General features: G+C 36.4%; 1 protein-coding gene across 1 annotated transcript in view; it reads left to right on the top strand.

Moving 5' to 3' along the window:
- The window catches only part of TMEM131 (transmembrane protein 131), a 101,825-nt gene that overhangs the window by 13,474 nt on the left and 70,902 nt on the right, over positions 1–17,449 (top strand). The window contains exon 2 of the mRNA XM_068923541.1: positions 5,914–5,975. Coding sequence (XP_068779642.1) covers positions 5,914–5,975 — 62 coding nt within the window. The remainder of the gene's footprint in view (positions 1–5,913; positions 5,976–17,449) is intronic.

The following is a 17,449-nucleotide window of genomic DNA, read 5'->3' on the forward strand; positions in this document are numbered from 1 at the left end:
CAATAAAAATGGTCTGCGTTACAAGTTAGTACTATTTTTCTTTCTGTATGGTATTTGATTCTTTTTTAACTATGCAAGTTCTCTTTCATAATAATGTTCTTTTATCATTTTATACTCACCTATCCTTGAGTATTTCACACGCTGTTCAATTTTCCACTGTTCAGGATGATTTAAATTATGTGATTGTGCATAAACAGTTAATTTGTAGTCAAAGCTCTGAAACCAACTTATCCAGTTTTAGTTGTGCTGTTTAACCAGTAGTGATACAAATGCTATAATTACAATTACATAGACAGAAGTGAATGGCATTCAGCACGCTAACTGGCTCATGTGGTTATAGTTAGCTTGAAGGGAGCTTAGTCATTCAGACCAAGGGTTAGAAATTGAACTTTAAAAGACCTAATGTAATTTAGGAGAGATTTAAGTTATCAACCTGTCCCTATTTTAGTAAACTGGGAAACTATCTCCAGAATTCAGAGAAAATGCAGAAAGTAGATGATACCAGGTTCTATAAATAAAACTTCAGAAAACTAGAATATTGGTTTAGCTAAGCCTTAAGGGAGAAAATACTTTTTACAAGCATTTAAGACCATATATAATGATGATTAACATAAAAGTGCTGTTCCAGAACTAAGTAACGTTTCAGAATAGCGTTTGTACAGACGTAAATTCCAGAATATACATTTCTATTGAAATGGAGAAATTGGAAATGCCCAAATTAAAGAAAAACTTGCAAACCCCTCTTAAATCAGATTTTAGTTGGCCAAAGGCCTCATATCGAGAAACTATTGAGAATCTCTTTTGTCATTATGCACCAAGAGTCTTGGCGTATATGCGCATCTCCTGTTATATGGAAATTTGTTCTGTTATGCTTGATTCAAGGACATCTAAGGATTGGTGTTGGCTAAAGTGATTACAATATTAAGTTCCATTTTACTTTGGAGAAGTGTAGGGTTTTTAAATTTTCTTCTTGTTGTTTGATGCTTTATAGGTCTGCACTTTTTATTTTAAGCTAAAATATTAAATTCTTGGATCAGAGACAATAAAAATATGAACTTATTTGAACAAAATATAGCTGCTAGCTGTATAAACTTGTGAAGAGATGCTGCCTAAGATTTGAGTAACTAAGTGAATTCAGTATTTATTAGGCCACTAGATATTGTTTCAAATTGCTGTATAGGTATTTATTACTTCACGTATTTGTATGCCATGAAACACTGCTATTGCTGGAAAGGGCAAGAGAAAGCATGTAGGAATTTATTGGCAATAATGACTATATAGTGTCTTTACTGTTCTAGAAAGTTGTGTTTGGGGGAGGGGGGTTGGTGTTTTCGCTTTTTTTTCTTTTTTAAAAAGACTTTGGAAAGGCTTAGAAAATGCCCTTTGTGGGGGGTGGGGGGGGGGGGAAGTGATTTGGAGTAAGTTGGAAGACCGACATTCATTAGCCCTTTTCTGGTCTCTTTTATGTTTATTTCATAGAAGAGCTGACTAAAGCAAAGTTGTTACATTTTAAAGGCTTTAGATTGAAAACAAACAGAAAATTAAACCTATCTTATTTTTAGCATTTGTTGCTTATTATATCATTTCTTTCAATAGTGAAACTGTCTGAAAAGAGGAAAACAGGATGTATAGGCTAGAAGCTGAAGAAATGCAACCCTAAAATCACTTAATTTCCTAGCAGTGAGAGTGACTGACATTGTAATGGATTCTCATGAACTTGATAAATTTGCTCCTCCTTAGAAGGAGAAAGTTTCTCTCGATCTCTCCCTCTCCCTCTCTTTTTTAATAAGAGGGCTCTTTGTACCTTTTAGAAGAAATTATCCTGTAAGGAATAGGGAGGGGAGGAAGAAAAAAGATGGGTTGATTTGACGAGCCTTGAAATCTGGATTTGAGTTTTCATCCTTTTTCTTTGCTGAGCATTTCAAGTTTGACTAATAGCTATTATGATCAGGCTTCAGAGCTTCAATTACCTGTAGGGTCAGGAAGAAATTATTTTCCTAACGTGTAATTTGGCTTCTTGGCCGCTACTCTGTGCAGCGGCAAATTATGCTATGACAACTGAAATGCTCCCTACACCAAAGGCATGTTGTGCCCCTCTCTCAGTAGTTGCCCGTTATGTGGCAGTGGTGACTGAAATGGCACACTTCAGCACTCCCTAATTTGCTGCAGTTTACTATTCCAGCGTATTAAAGGAAGTTTGCTGATATTTAGAAATTGACTATGGTATTTGATTATTGAGTAAGATGGTGTTGGCATGGACTTTGTTAAGGAGCTTTTCTAGGAGAAATTGTCAGGGATTTCACAGAAGTGATCATCTTTCTCTGTGACATAGGGGATGGCTCACCAAATGAGATCGTTTGGGCATACTTTTTACTTAATTGCTTGCAGAGTCTTTTGGCATTGGCGGTATCCTATTCTCTGTTGGTGGCACATGTATCTTGTATAAAAGGACAGAAAATCCTATTTTGGGGCTTACATGGCAGAAGTTCACAAACTTACTTAACTCGAGTACTACCAGTGCAAGTGGTGGAAGCAACAGCTTCTATTTCTGAAATGGGCAAATACTCAAAGGAAGAGTTCAGCTATTCAGGCAGTGTCTGCCTTTCACTTAGAGAGGACAAAGGCTTCTTCAGTGATCCATGTTCAATGGTTTCAGAGCTCCTTGTACAGGAATTTGGGGGATTCTTTGTGACTCATCAGTGGAAGCTTTTAAATTTTTTTTGTCCTCATTTGAGTGAGGAGACTTGTTACTCCATCTGAAGTTGGAAGTGTGAGGAGTTGGTTGCAAACCCAAGCTTGAATCTCATGAAAGTGTAGGTATTTACTTGCCATTTCCTTACTTTGGTGAAATCGCTGATAAAGTAGAAACAATAGCTTGAGAGTTAGTCTAAAACGAGTAGAAAGCGTAACCACAGAAGCTTCCTTACAGTCTGACTTGAGATGCAACTGCTGTGAAATGGCCAGCAGCCAAGCTTTGCAAGTGCATCTGGCTTCACCTGGCAGTAACTGTCATCTGCTCTCTGAAAGCATTTCTTAAAGGATGTGATGATGAAGGGCACTTCTATTTAGCAGTGTCATCAACTTAAAATGTTCTGTAACATCTATTACTTCGTTCTTAAGGTGTACCAAAGATGAAAACAGCTTAGGAGCAGCTGAGAACGTTTTTTTGATTTTTACAGAAGGGCCGCCTGCATTAAAGCTCCTTGAGTACAAATCTTTGGGTAGATTCTGTGAGCTTTTGCATGTATTATACTCACGGAAGAATTGTTGCTGCGTTCTGTTCTGTGTGCTTAGAGTATCATCTTTAAAACAGGAAAAAGCTTCAAGAAAAAGTTAAGAATCTGTAATTTGATGTCAAAGCTAGGTGCATTTGGAAAAGTGCCCTTTTGCACTTCACTGATTGTTGATAGAGTATGAAAAAAGAAAACTGTTTTCTAATGATATTTTTCTTTGAGCCTGATATCGTAATTAAGTTTTATGTATTCTTTGTTCCTAGAGCAGAAAACTAGAAAACATAAAAAATACCAAAAAGCCCGTGCTCACAGAAACCTGATTTCTCTTGACTGTTAGGACTCAGTGCTCTTATGCAGAGCTCCGTTTTCTCATTTTTTTGCACTGAAATTCATGTACAAAACTCTGGGATACTTTAAAAGGCAAAATTAAACAATGACTTGAATGTCTTCTGTATGTATTGCTGGTTAAATGGGCAAGAGTCCAGTTGTTCTTTGTTTCTAGGATTAAACTCAAAAGTGACAGATCTGCTCTAGTAATTTAAGTTTTAAAACCTTAAATCTTGGTGAGCTTCAGGACTTGATGTTGTTACAGCTTTTTGAACGCTTTTTGTTTTGATCTGGGTGTTTTTTTTTTTTTTAACTTTTGCTTGATGTTTTGTGTGGTTCTTCAATATAAATGAGTGACAAAAACCCCAGTCCTTAGATTAAGGATACATTTTGTGTTTAAAGTTTGGAAATCATTAAGGTCATAACAATAAATATACACAAGTAATTCAAGGATACTGCTGACATGAGTGACTGTACCGCTCACGCCACTGAAGGTACTTTAGGGCATGCATATTGTTTATAATCTGAGCCCTCCTCCCCTTTTGCAGTTATTTTTATGTTTCAGCATGAGCTGGGCTGTATTCGCAGCCTTGTGTCGTCCAGCTTCACTTCAGAATTCTGAAATGTGATAGCTTGAAAAGTAATTATATATGAACTTTTATATAGTTTCTATATATTTTTATTATATATACATTTATAGTATCATATAACTTTTTTATCCTTTTCTTTACATACCAAAAGAAACTTTCTCCTGACGCAGAGACTGTTAATTCTGTTTGAGAACAGAATATAAAACAAGGATTGGTGTTGTGTTTCATATTACAGAAGTAAAAGTGAAGTTCTGGAACATGTACCTTTTGGGAGAAGGTACTAAAACATGGAGAGAGTTAGGGATCCAGAATAGGATTTGCAAAAATTGATATGTTAAGTAGCAGAATGAATTTTGTGCACTGAGGTGTCACTGAGAGAGCCGGTGAGGAAATGTTGGAACAAAAATATGTTCTAAAGTAGTGTTCCTCTCTGTCAGGTGCCTTTATTCCATCTGTCAGGGGTGCCTTTTCTTATTTTTGATCTTTGAAAATAAAGCACATCACTTTCTTTTAAAACATCGTAGAGGCAAGTGTAGTGTTGAGTGACCCTGTAATAACTATATTTGTTAAACTGACCTACAAAGTGGGAGACAAAGATTCAAATCTTCTTTTTCAGACTGGGGTTCAAATTTGATCTTTGAGAAGCACATAGTATGTTTCTGTGTGCTGGGACAACTTTAAGTCTTGCAGTTGAAGCTGTGCCCCTTTGCAGAAAGGGTTGTGTGTTCTCTCTCTCTAAACTTAGTCTAAGTTAATGGTAAAGACAGTAAATGCAAGAATGTGGTAGGGGACGGGAGGAGTTATGTATAGGTTTTTTTCATTCTGCTTTGAGGGTGTTCTGTATTTTATTCCAAAATTATATTTTGTCTTGCTTGCTTTTATTTTATTTACTAAGTGAGTAGTCTTTTGGTTGGGAAGTGTAACTTAGATCTCTTTGAACTTTCCCTTCCTCCTCTAGGTCATGTTCACTCTTGAACTGGTTGTTACGTTATACGGGATGGGCAAAGTCCTTATTTCTCTGTCCTTAAAAGAAAGTAGAATTCTCTGCTTTTTAAGATGAATGGAAAAATAATTGCTTGACCAACTGTTTAGAGGAAACGAGTGGAGGAGCTTAATTTGTGGATCCTGTTGTGATTGAGGGATGAACTTGTCACTGAGTAGACCCACTTCACGTAGAGTTTCTTGGTGCATCTTCTTGCAACTTCAAATGTTTCAAACTTTATTATACTACTGTAAAGGTGGGGAGATTTGTCATGTTGAGGATTAGGGGGCTGACGGAATAAGACTTTCCAGATACACAGTTATGATATAAAAATAGAACTTCAGTTTCATTTATACATTTTACGTATTGAAATCTGTTGTGAGTTTACATGCATTAAACTCGCTTCTTCCAATATACATCTCTACATTTGAACATTGTCAGTCATATTGGTTAAAATACTGAATTGGCTTGGCACAGCCAATCTGGAAGAAGTTTTTCACTTTGGAGTTGAAACGTTTTTGTGATGGAAGACTGATTTGCAAAATATGTTCCTTATTAATACCAACATCTTGGTATGAAACCTCTTAGAGGATGATTAGCATCACAAGCTGTGTGCAAGTTCACTCTTTTATTAGACTTTATACTACTGTTTTGGGTTGTCATAGGAGCTCAGTGAACAGAACATTACACAGCACATTTTAGATGTTTAAGTTGCATTTATTAACTTTTAATACCAACATATTTTTCTGTAAATAACTAAGTTTTTTGTCTTGCTTCACAGCTTTCATCCAGTCGGATGGCATAATAGAAATGCTGCGTTTTGATGAAGGAGACCTATTGCAGGTATGTAGTCATAGAGTAAGTCATCTCAAGTAGCAGTGTTTCATCCCCCTCCTTTTGGTAGCTGCTTTTTGAAACTGGTGGGTGACTGGATTTTTGAAGAAAGGCAACCGTGGAACTTCAGTAAGTCCAAAAACTTTTTGGCCTTCTAGAGTTATTTTCAACAGTATATTTTGGTGTACTCTGAGGTTCTGCTTCCCTGGTCTTTCACATCAGAAAACTGATGGACTTTGCCGCAGGTTCGGTGTGGCCTATTTGTCCTGACTTCTTCCCCAGGAAAAAATGGGAGCTGCTCTGTGTTTGAGACTCGTCTTGATATAATATTGGAATGCAATTGGGTGGCACAGCCAGAGGAACTGGGACATGCTGTGAGATTCCGTAATCTCAGAAGTAGCCTTTGGGACCAAGTCACCACTGGGTTTAAAGAAAGTGCAGTGAGGTAATTGCTATTGCAAATATGTGTTTTTCAGGTGTAGTGTTGCCATTCTTCTTGTCAATGAGAAATGGCTTTCTTTTGACTTAAGCTATAATAAATTAAATAGTAACTTTAAAGAATATATACTAATATTTTGAGATGGTGCTAGTAATTGAGATAAAAGATGTAAGAACAGGTCAGTTTTTGGCTTAATACTTTGAGTTACTGAGTTCTGTAGTATAGTGGTTCCACTATGTTTAAGGAAGAACTTCAGATTTTCTGTGGTTTAGTGTTGAAAATCTAAAGTCTGATTTTGTTTTACTGCAGCCTGCTGGGTAATCAGTTTGTATGGTATAAGCAGTACTATTGTCTCTTGACCAGAACGTCATACACTGGTGTTTTGTGGCTTGTGTTTATGTTGACGATATGTTTTGTAAAAATTCTCTTACGTTGTTAGTCCTGGTAATTGAGAGGGAGGAAAGGAGGAAGATGAAAAAGAAAAGCATTAATTGTTTAAATGATTAGAACATGTGTTATGTGATTGTGCTTTACTTCATTACTTACCAGTGCAATGCTTGTTTTACAACTCTTAGGTCTTGTTTGGGCCAAGAGAATCTAGAGATAATGTGACAGCCATACAGTTCTAGGCTCATTATACAATTATTTGTTTATGATTTATGAGGGTTTTTTTTTTTTAAAGCTTTCTGCTTAGTCTTTATGGTTGACACTAGCATCATGACTATGGTGATGTAAGTCAAGAATAACTTGTTACAGGCTTTAAGATTAACGTATAATATGAGACTAATGAGTTTCAACCCTTTACTGCATCATTCAGGGCTTAGCAGTCAAAAGGAAAAGCTGATGGGCAGTATAACTTCCTGCTATATGAAGTTTGAATGATTTTACAGATCCAAGACAGATGACACTACTTGCATTTCCCTCTGTCAGGAACACATGGACAAGAAAAGGAGCCAGAAGTTTGTAATGTGTGAAGGGCAGGGAGCTGCTGTCAGTGTCATTTAGGAAGCATCTGAGGTACATACTAATAAGGATGACTTCCTAATCTGCATGTGAATTGTGAGGACATAAGATTCATTTCCAGGATGTTAGGAAGTCGTATGCTATACTGGAAGAGGATTAGGTTCTTCAAAATGATCTACCAAAGTTGTTATTGAAAATGTTGCAGTACAAAAAAAAATTCCTAATTAAACAGTTCTTTAGATTTCATGTTGTACTAAACGTATTCTCATAATAATGGTTTATATATGCTTATTTTGGATGTATAAGAGTGGAATGGTGGAAATTTTCCTTATAGTGGTTGCAGTCATAACTATTGCAGTTTTGATTCAGGAGCTTACATGGAGATGGTACAGATCAGTGTAAAAATAATAGGAAAAAGTAACTAAACTTAGTCTCTCTTCTGTCATATACTTCATTAAAGTAGGTTTTGTTTGACAAAAGTAGTTTAATAAAAATGGCTGACTAGTGGCCCAATTGTTAAGATGAAAAAGCATGTAGCCAACTTCAACAATCTAAATTTTAGAGAATTTTTTTCACCAGGTAAAGTTAATCTTATAAATCTGAAGTTGTCTCTAGGTTTCTTGTTTTTTTTTTTTTTTTTTTTAGCACTGTTAATTGCTATAGCTCTCAGGACTAGAAAGTAATGGTGCTGCTGTGAACCACCTCAGTAATTGAAATGAAGATGGAGGAGTAAATTGGATTGTTAATCATTCCAGCTTTATTGAAAGATGCAACAGAGGGAGAAATTAGCTTGTTTAAATATGATGGTGGAACAAAGTGAAATGTTTTTGAATGTTGCACTGTAAACTTTGCAGTGCTTTGAATGTCATTTGATTGCCACTTACTCAGTGGCAATAAGGTGCTGAATATTTGATTTACAACAAAACAGAGAGACAAATTTTAAAATACATGGTTTATATGTTAGTTACTATGCTTATGGCTATTAAGCCAAAAAGGCTGACATATTTAAAGCCAGTTCCTTTTAATCGGAACGATGCAGCATGTTTTCTCTAGCTTACAATTTACTTACCTTTTTTGTAGATTTTAATATGGTGACCTCTTGTGACTACTTACTGCAACTGGAAAAATAAAACCCAAGCAAATAAATTGTTGTAAAATCACATTTATATCTTATGAACAGCCATTAATGAAGTTTTAAACTGACTGTCTGTCACTGAACGTTCGCCTTTGAAGCCTTCTGTAAGGTTTCATAAATGTCTATTAAATCTAGGTCACCCGTCGTTGTAGAACAAATCACATTGATGTAATAACTTAATATTTTCTAAATGTTATCTGACCTTCAGACAATTTTTTTTAGTATCCAAAATAACCAATGCAGTGCATAAAGCAATTGATAATCATTTAATTGATAGTATCTAAGCCATCTCTGATCTTGGTTTATTTTTCTCTCTATAGAGTAATTATATCTTTATGCTGGAAGCAAGTCCTTTTTTTGTTTGAAGAAATTGCTTTCCAAGTAAAGCAAATCAAACACTGACTCTTGCATAATTTATTTGTTAGGGATTCCTACCCTATCTCTCCCGTTACAGTATATCCACTTTATCCACTTATTACTTTTTTTTGGTACTTACTTGGACAGCATGCTGTCAGTGAAACACTCATCTGTTGTGAAACAACCTTACATAATCATATTTTAGCATTTTTATCGTCAAAAATAAATGTATTGGAAAGCTATACTTCACCAGATATATTTCTTAAATCAGTTATTGATAGAACATAAATCTTTAAATACTTACATTTATTAAAAGTAAGTTATTTAGGTAAACTGGCTGTGGAAATGTCATCAGTTCATGCTAATAGATTACTGTAGCAGAGACTGCACCTTTGTGTTTGGACTTTTAGTATGTGGAGTAGAAATTACCAAACTAGTGCAAGTATGGCTTTGCCCTCTACCTTAATAGAACAAAACTGAGAATTTGATTCTTTAGCGTACATGTTTAGATTAGAATTTATATTCGAGTAAATTTATGTACTTCTGGCCGTGGATTAAATTACATCTAACTAGAGAGTGTGCTAAATTCCATCTTTTCTTTACATGAATCAGGCCCGTTAAGCCCTCTGCAGCTTTCTGAACCCTTCAAGTAAATTATTTAGATCTTATACCTGGGGTAAGAATAGTGCTAATGCAAACTGTTTATTGCTCAGGACAAGATTTTTTTTTTTTTAATTTTTCTACAACAGCAGATAAATAACATATCTGTGTAATTGGTTGTGTGGAATGGAAGGGACCTCTGGAGATCACCTGTTACTTTCTGCTGGTAGTAGCATGTGTAGGTGGAGTGTTCTCATCAGGTGCTTATCTTATCTGTTCTTTAAACCTTCGGAGTAAGAAATTTCACAAATTTCCTTAAGCACATATTTGTTTCATATTTAATTTTTTTTTACTCCTTTTTCTGCCTCCAAAATATATTGAGTTGATTTTTGCCTACTTCATAAGGACCATTTAGTACTAAGACACACCTCTAGCTTCTCCTTTGTCTTCTTTTCTCATCTAGATTTTTAAAAATGCTACAAAACTTTCTTTTCTGGACTCTAATTTGTCTACATGCTACATAAACCGTGGTGCTTAATTTGGACATTACTACTCTGGTTGAGGCTTTGAGCAAGGGCAAAGTAGTTGCTTCCCTGTGTAATAACACTTGTTTTAATAATTCCAAAATGAGATGCAACTCTATTAGCCATCAAAACACTGTCCAAGAGTTTGCGTTTTGCTATAATCTCCAGACAGATTCTTTTCCTTCAAACTACTGCTTGGTCAGTTATTCCTGGTATTACTTTCAAGCTCCCCTTCAGATGAATTTCACTTTGTTAATTTCAGGCTCTCTCTTCAGTGTGTCATGATTGCTTGAACCCTTGTCCTGCTCTGACAGATGCTTGCACCTCTGAATATGGTGTCCTCTGCAACTGTTAGGGAGTGCTGAAATAAGCTACAATTGCTACTTTTAATAAGTTATCCATTCATGTTAAGCTGAAACTCTGCCTTGTTTTTAAGGACTTTATTTTGAAAAATGAGAAGTTAAAAATTTTAGTTTTCACAGCAAAGCTTTTTCATTTGTTTTTGGCTCATAAAAGACTGTTTCCTGGGTTGCTCTGTTTATCATGAGCAGTCTTCCCCTATGTAACTAATATTTTCTTGGATGTTGCAGTTAGGGCCGCTGTTTTCTTGAGTTGAGTCATCTTCCATTCATACTAAGTTTTTGGAAAGTACTTCTGATTATTTAGTGGTATTTGTAAATTAGGCTATTCCTGCAAAGAATAAGGAAAATAGTAAGACTCTTCTTTTCAGACAAATTGTCTAACATGGAATACTTCTAAGCACTGCACTTACCCTGTTGCAATAATCTTAAGTGTAAGAAATGCTTTTTTACATGGCAGCTCCTAGATTTTTTTTTTCCACTGATATTTACTGCCTTTGCAGAATAGATGGAATAGAAAGAGAACTGTATGGTTACATATGCTTAATATATACTTGGTGTTTTTAATTAATGGGTATAAACTGTTAGTCGCATAGAAAGCTGCTAGTTGGAGTTACAGTTGTCCTTAACATCAAATAGACAGAACCTTAACATGACTTGCAACGGTCTTGCAGTGATGAAGCTGAACACTGAACAGCAGAGTTGCGTGCATGGGAATCTACAACACTAATCTCTAGCTGGAGGAATTTGAATATTTTTTTCAGAATCTGAACTTTACTCTATATGGGAGCGCTAAATTTAAAATAAATATCTTACAGAAGTTGCAACCATTCTATTCTGGTGAATCAGTGGTAGTGTTTTCATCATGTAAAGTTGAAATACATGTTTATTATCTCAAATTTCGATATTGTATGTTGATTTCTTTTAAAAGGTTTTTGATGCTGTCTCCTTTAGTATCCGCATAGCCAAACTGCTGAGATGTGGACTGCATAAGTGGACAGTAAAGTGGGTGGAAAATTGGCTTGACCATTGAGCTCTAAGGGTGGTGATTAACAGTACAAAGTTCAGCTGGCAGTCAGTTACCTATGGCATCCCTCCGGAATCGATACTGAGGACAATATTGTTTGTCTTCATTAGCAACCTCAATGATGGGATAGGAGCACATTTGGTAAGTCTGTGGATGCTACCAAATTGGGAGAAGTGGTCGATACACTGGAAGGCAGGTCTACTATTTGAAGGGACCTTGGCAGGCTTTCAGGAACCTCGTGAAGTTCAACTAAGACCAATACAAGTTCTGCAGCTGGGACAGAATGACCCCATGCAACAGGACAGACTGGGCGGTGACTGGCCAGAAAGCAGCACTGCCACTAAAGACCTGGAGGTCTTGGTAGACAACAAGCTGAACACAAGTCAGCAGTGTACCCTTGCAGCAAAGACGACCAGCTGCCTGTTGACCTATATCGGAAAGAGTGGAGCCAGCAGATTGAGGGAGGTGATTTTTCTCTCCTCTTGAACACTTATGAGGCTATATCTGGAGTACTATGTCTAGTTTTGGGCTCCTCATTACCAAGGTGTCACTGACAAACTGGAGCCAGTCCAACAGAGCTACCAAGATGGTCAGGGCTGGAGCAATCCTCCTATGAAGAAATGCTTGTTCAGCCTTTAGAAGAGAAGACTTTACAAGGAGATCTTATTCCTGTACAGCTACTAAGAAGGGTGGTGTAGAGCTGACGGGGTCAGACTTTTGTATGTGCGCAAGAAAGACATGAGGCTTTGGACACAAATTGCAACATGGGAAATTCCAAGCTGCTGTAAGGGGGGAAAAAAAAAATAACATTAGGGGTGGTCAAACACTGAACCAGGTTACTCACAGAAGTTGTAGAATCTCCCATCTTTGGAGATGGCACAAAGCCTTGAGCTACTTGCTCTCACTGGACCTACTCACAGCAGGGGTTTGGACTAGGTGGCCTCTGAAGGTCCCTTGCAACATGCTTTATTTTATAGAAGAATAAAAATCATCTCAGTTCATCACCTTCACTTCTGGGCAGTTGAAGTCCTGCTCCTTAAAAAATGCAATTTCTTCTTGTTGCACGGGAGGAAGTGCCGTCCCCAGGCTTCAGTTTAAAAATAATTAATTGATACCCATGAGTAAGTAACTGTTGCAGAGCCAATGTCAATAGCATGTGTTGCATCAGCTAAAGTCAACTTTTTTTTTTTCCTTGTGTGAGTTTAGGTCATGAAAGAGCATGGCAAGAATGACTCATTTTCAATCTACTTTCGGCTACCTCATAGAATATAACATTCCTTTTTTTACTACCTTAAGGAAGGTATTCATCATTAATTATGTTCCTTTTAATTACCCTACTTATTAGCGTACAGCTCATGAATGCAGCAACGAAGACTTAAGTTGTCATCTACCTGCTGGTTCTGTAGTTGTCTCTCAAGCTTTAGTTGCAAACAGTAAATAGCCCCTGTACAAGTAGGAACCTACCTTACTATAAAATATGTGATAAGTGTCCTTAGAAAATTAAAACTGGAAGAATGTTTTAAATCGGTCTGAATCCTGTTGTGCAGGAATACAGAACACTTTGGTTACTGAAAATTTTGATAGCCTTGAAGAAGCATACTTAGTGTCCAGAAATCTCATCTTGATAAGAACTTAGGAATTGGCTTTTTAAGAGCTTTTATCCTTTTCTTATCTCTTTTTTCCTCTCAAATCTTATTTTAGGCATTAGGGCTTTAATTCAGTTGCCTAAACAAAAGTTACGAGTGCTATTTGAGATGCCCTAGGGTGTCCAGGACATCTGCATGTTTCTGGCGGATATGGCACATGGCGTAGCCTCTTCTGGGCTGTCAGCTGGAGACCAGGCAGGTTGCCCTAGGACATCCATCTCAAGTAGCAACAGATGCCTATGTTTAGATAGCTGAATGTAGCACTAGGTAACATGACCTCTTTACCAAGAACTGAAGAATAGATATGATAACAAACTGATGAGCCATTAAAAGGAAGATTTTCTGGTTTTGTTTTGTTTTTTTTTTCTCCTAGCTAAAGTTTTAAAAAGCATGGCTATGTCTTTAGAGGCAGCCTTGAGACTAAAAGGTCTATTTTTTTGGCTCTCTTTATATCCAAGTGAATTGTCTCGGATAGTTCCAGAACTGTTACAGAGCCTGTAAGATGTGCTTTCAGGTACGGATTCTCTCTTTGAAACCTTTCTGGGAGAAATGAGGTTCTGCAGATAAATTGCTGTAAATCTTGAAACCAGTGCTGAATGCCTTCATATTTTCTCCCTCATTGTGTACAAGTTGCCTCAAGATCTCTGTTCTGAAAGCCCAGTGGTTTATCCTTCTAAGATTATTTAAGAGATAACTTAAGGTGTGCAGCAGTTAGTAGGAGCTGCCTAAATGCATATGCTGTCCTTAACAACAGCAACAACAAACACGGAAAATCTATTTCCGAGCATTGAACGTAGGCTTTTCGATGGGAGGACTATAAGCCCACACCACTGGTGAATGGGATGACCTTTCCCTCTCCCACTTCATTGTCTCCCTCAGTTGTACACTTCTGCTACTGCTTTTATGCTGGCCTTATTTCTTGTTGTTAGGCAGTGAGTTGGATCAGCAAATTGATCCAGTTGAATTTTTTTTCCCCTGTAACTTAGCTTATTCTGTCTCTTGAAATATTAATAGTGTTCGCAGGCAACCTTCTTCCTGATGTGTACTAAACTTGCCATAGCAAGGTGGATTTTGTTATTTATAATACTTTTCCTGTACAGATTAGATACAGGTTAATACAATTTTTCTATAAGCCATATTTTGCTAATGCTGTTCTATTACAGATGTATCCTCTACAGCAGAAATAAGTAAGTTGTATTTATTAAGGAGCTTAATTTAGATTTCTCTGTAGCACTGTGGTGCTGATAAGCCAGCAGTATTCAACAAAACTTGCGCTTTAAATAGCGGGTTGGGAAGGAATAACGGGCACACGCTTAGTTCTTGTCAGTTACGTTTGACAGCTGGTAGAAAGGGGTGGAGTCACACAGGAAAAGGAGAATGCCAGATTGCAACACAATAAATCCAATTTTACTTGAAGATCCATAAAAATAATTTAAAACATGTAACTGAACCCCATTTGCGTGTTGTGTTTACTGCATGACTCTAAAGATTGACGTATAATAAAAATGAGTGGTAATTATAGAAACTGCCACATCAGATTTATTTTTGGTTTAGTTCCATGATGCTACAGTTAAGCTGATGAGCTGTTGAAGTTGGTATGCTGTTTCTTTGCTCTTGATTGACCCTGATTTAAAAAAGAAAAAAAAAGAAAGAAAGAAAAATTGGTACTTGTCATTTTGCTTGTATTTAACAGAATTCCATAGGCAAAAAGCAGGCTTTTCTTTATAAGCATGAATCTTTGGGTTTTTTGCTTCTTGTTTAGAACTTGAATGAAATACATTTCAGACTTGTGATGCCCTACCACAGTGATTTGTGTTTTTAAACACTATATACAGATAGTAGACTAATAATTTCACAGCAAATATGTAACTTCACACCATAGGAGGGAAAACTTCAGACCGCAGGAGGGTAAGATAAGCCAGAGAATGTAGCTCCTAGCATTTAGTTACAGCTGTGGCTGTGCAGTAGTGCAGCTGTTATTAAATGATGTGTATTTCTGTTTGTTCTTTGTTGTTTTTGGTTTTTTTCCCCCCTGGAATTAAATTTGGTCTCCACTGGCTTCTTTCTAAAAGTTGGCCTGGGTGGGATCTTAGCCTGAAACTAATATTGGGGGTCTTGAACTGACAGTTACAGTACTTAAGCTCACAGATGAACCTGCTCTCTTGTTAGAGGCAAAGCTGATTGGCAAGGATGGGACAGTGTTGGTAACAACTATTTCAGGTGCTTTTTCATAAGTTCCCAGTCACCTGACTGACTGTCAAGTAGCTGTTGGCGGTTGAATGATGTGCTTTAAAGTTATGCTTCTAAAAGTATCAGTTTCTGAATTGATTCAGAAAGAGAAATCAATTACTGAAAGGAAGGTTAATTTAATTAGGGTGAATAACGCACTTTCAAGGAACATGGGAAGGAGTACAGAGCGCTTTATACATCTGTTAAGTTCACTGCTATGTGTGAAGTTTTGTTGTAGATATTCAATATTTCACAATATTTCACAGCAGTGCAGTCTCAGCAGTTTTTCATTGTCTCTGCCCAGTAGGCAGGAAAATCAGTATCGTGAATACACAGTATGGAATAATGGAACCAGCAAAATCAGGAAAAGAATGGCTATAAATGTGCTTGTGCTGGAGTAGAGAAGAGAGGGAGATATGCAGCCGCTTGGTAAGGTGAGAGAGCAGATGATTTCAGCTGAGGGAGAAAACATTCATAGTGAATTTGGGTCATTTGGGGTACATCTACATAATGGTTGAGTGTATTACACCTATCTTTGGATTCAAAACTTTCTCCCATCAACACTTGGAGTTTACTGCTTGCTATATATATCATAGATGTGCAGAAAGTTCAGAAGATGTTGAGCCTTACTTAAGCAGCTTGTCTCTTACTCTCGATCAATGGTAGCTGGCTTTAGGGAAATCAGCCTGCCCTCTCAGCTACAGTCAGGTAGTTTAGGCTATTTATTCCTCATAAGCAAGAAACGGTTTGTGACTAGCCGTGCATGAGTAGGTTGTGGAGCGTCTCTTAGAGCTTGCAGGGCTCACAGAGGCAGGTGTAGTCTGAGGTGTTTTTAGAGAGTGTAGGCAATAGTTGCATTGTTCAAAGTCAGTTTTTTCTTTGGAAAGACAAATGGTGATTAATGGTTGTTGGACTTACGATAGAAAAGTTGGTAAAGAGAATAAATATAAAAGTAATTTTTAAGTAACTGTCTAAAGCATATTGCAATCACTTGAAATATTCAAGCAGTGTATCCTTTCTGCAAAACCATATTGCTGTGAACCAGATGAAATCATTGGCTTGATATTTTGAACAAGTGCTTGCCTAAAGTTTTTCACAAGGTTTTGTGGCTGGAGAGGAAATGGTTTCAACTGATTTTTTTTTTTTTTTTTTAAATTTGGTTCTCTACCTATTCATTTACTCTTTAAGTTGAGAAGTTCAGTGGCAGCAGCTGAAAACAGGAAAGTTTTCTTTCTTCTTCCTGGTCTGAGTGAAAAAATAAGGTAGGAAAGGCTGAGAGATGTTTCTGATGAGGTTCTTCAGAATTCAGAGCTAATCAATAAAGCTGTTAGGCAGTAACTCTTAGAAAGTTTTTAAATGCAAAACATTTGATAATATCTTCAGTGTTTATTGATTTTTTTTTTTTTTAAACCTTAATTTTGAATTTTACTTTCTTCATTTTGATTGAATTCCCCTTTTCAAGCAATTCATTACAAGTTGTAAGTATTTACTTATATCTTACTCTAAATAGAAAATGGTGAATGACATCAAAAAAAATTGATGCTGGACTAAAAAAAAAAAAAAAAGAAGGTGGACTAAAAGTACATCTGTATATGAATAGCATAGTTTATAGCTAATAAAACCTTAATGGAAAGAAGCATCTTTTAATGAATAACACATAATGACTTTCTTATTTTCTTAACTACAGTACAAATGTCATATGTAAGTTTAAATGAAAGCTCTGACTTTTAAATCATAATAAAATTGGCAACATGAGTCAATATACCTTGGCCTTTAGCATTCTATTTAGTGAGGAAAAATTGCACTCGTTGTGGTGTACTTCAACACAGTTTGTTTTGAAACATGCCCACTCTCCATACCTCCAGCTTATCAAGGCAGTCCTCCTCTTTATTTCAGAGATTTTAAAACAAAAAAAAACTAATTGATGCTCTGCTTAGACATTTAAAATTGCAAACAAATCATCTAGTTACAAACAGACTAATTCTGTTGTAAAATTTTACATAATAAACTTTTGACTTTAGTCGCATAAAAATTACAATATCAATGAATCTACTTTGTTTCTGAATCTGAAATACTATTTAGGTTTTGTTTTTTTTAGATTTATTTTTTTTAGTCTAGAATTGGTCCTTGCCATGAATTAAACATAGTCATAGACGAAAATGCTTATAGGCTGAATGACTTAATGGTAGCAATTCTAAAAATTC

This window comes from Struthio camelus, chromosome 1 (genome assembly GCF_040807025.1).
Source record: "Struthio camelus isolate bStrCam1 chromosome 1, bStrCam1.hap1, whole genome shotgun sequence".
NCBI classification, from domain to species: Eukaryota; Metazoa; Chordata; class Aves; order Struthioniformes; family Struthionidae; genus Struthio; species Struthio camelus.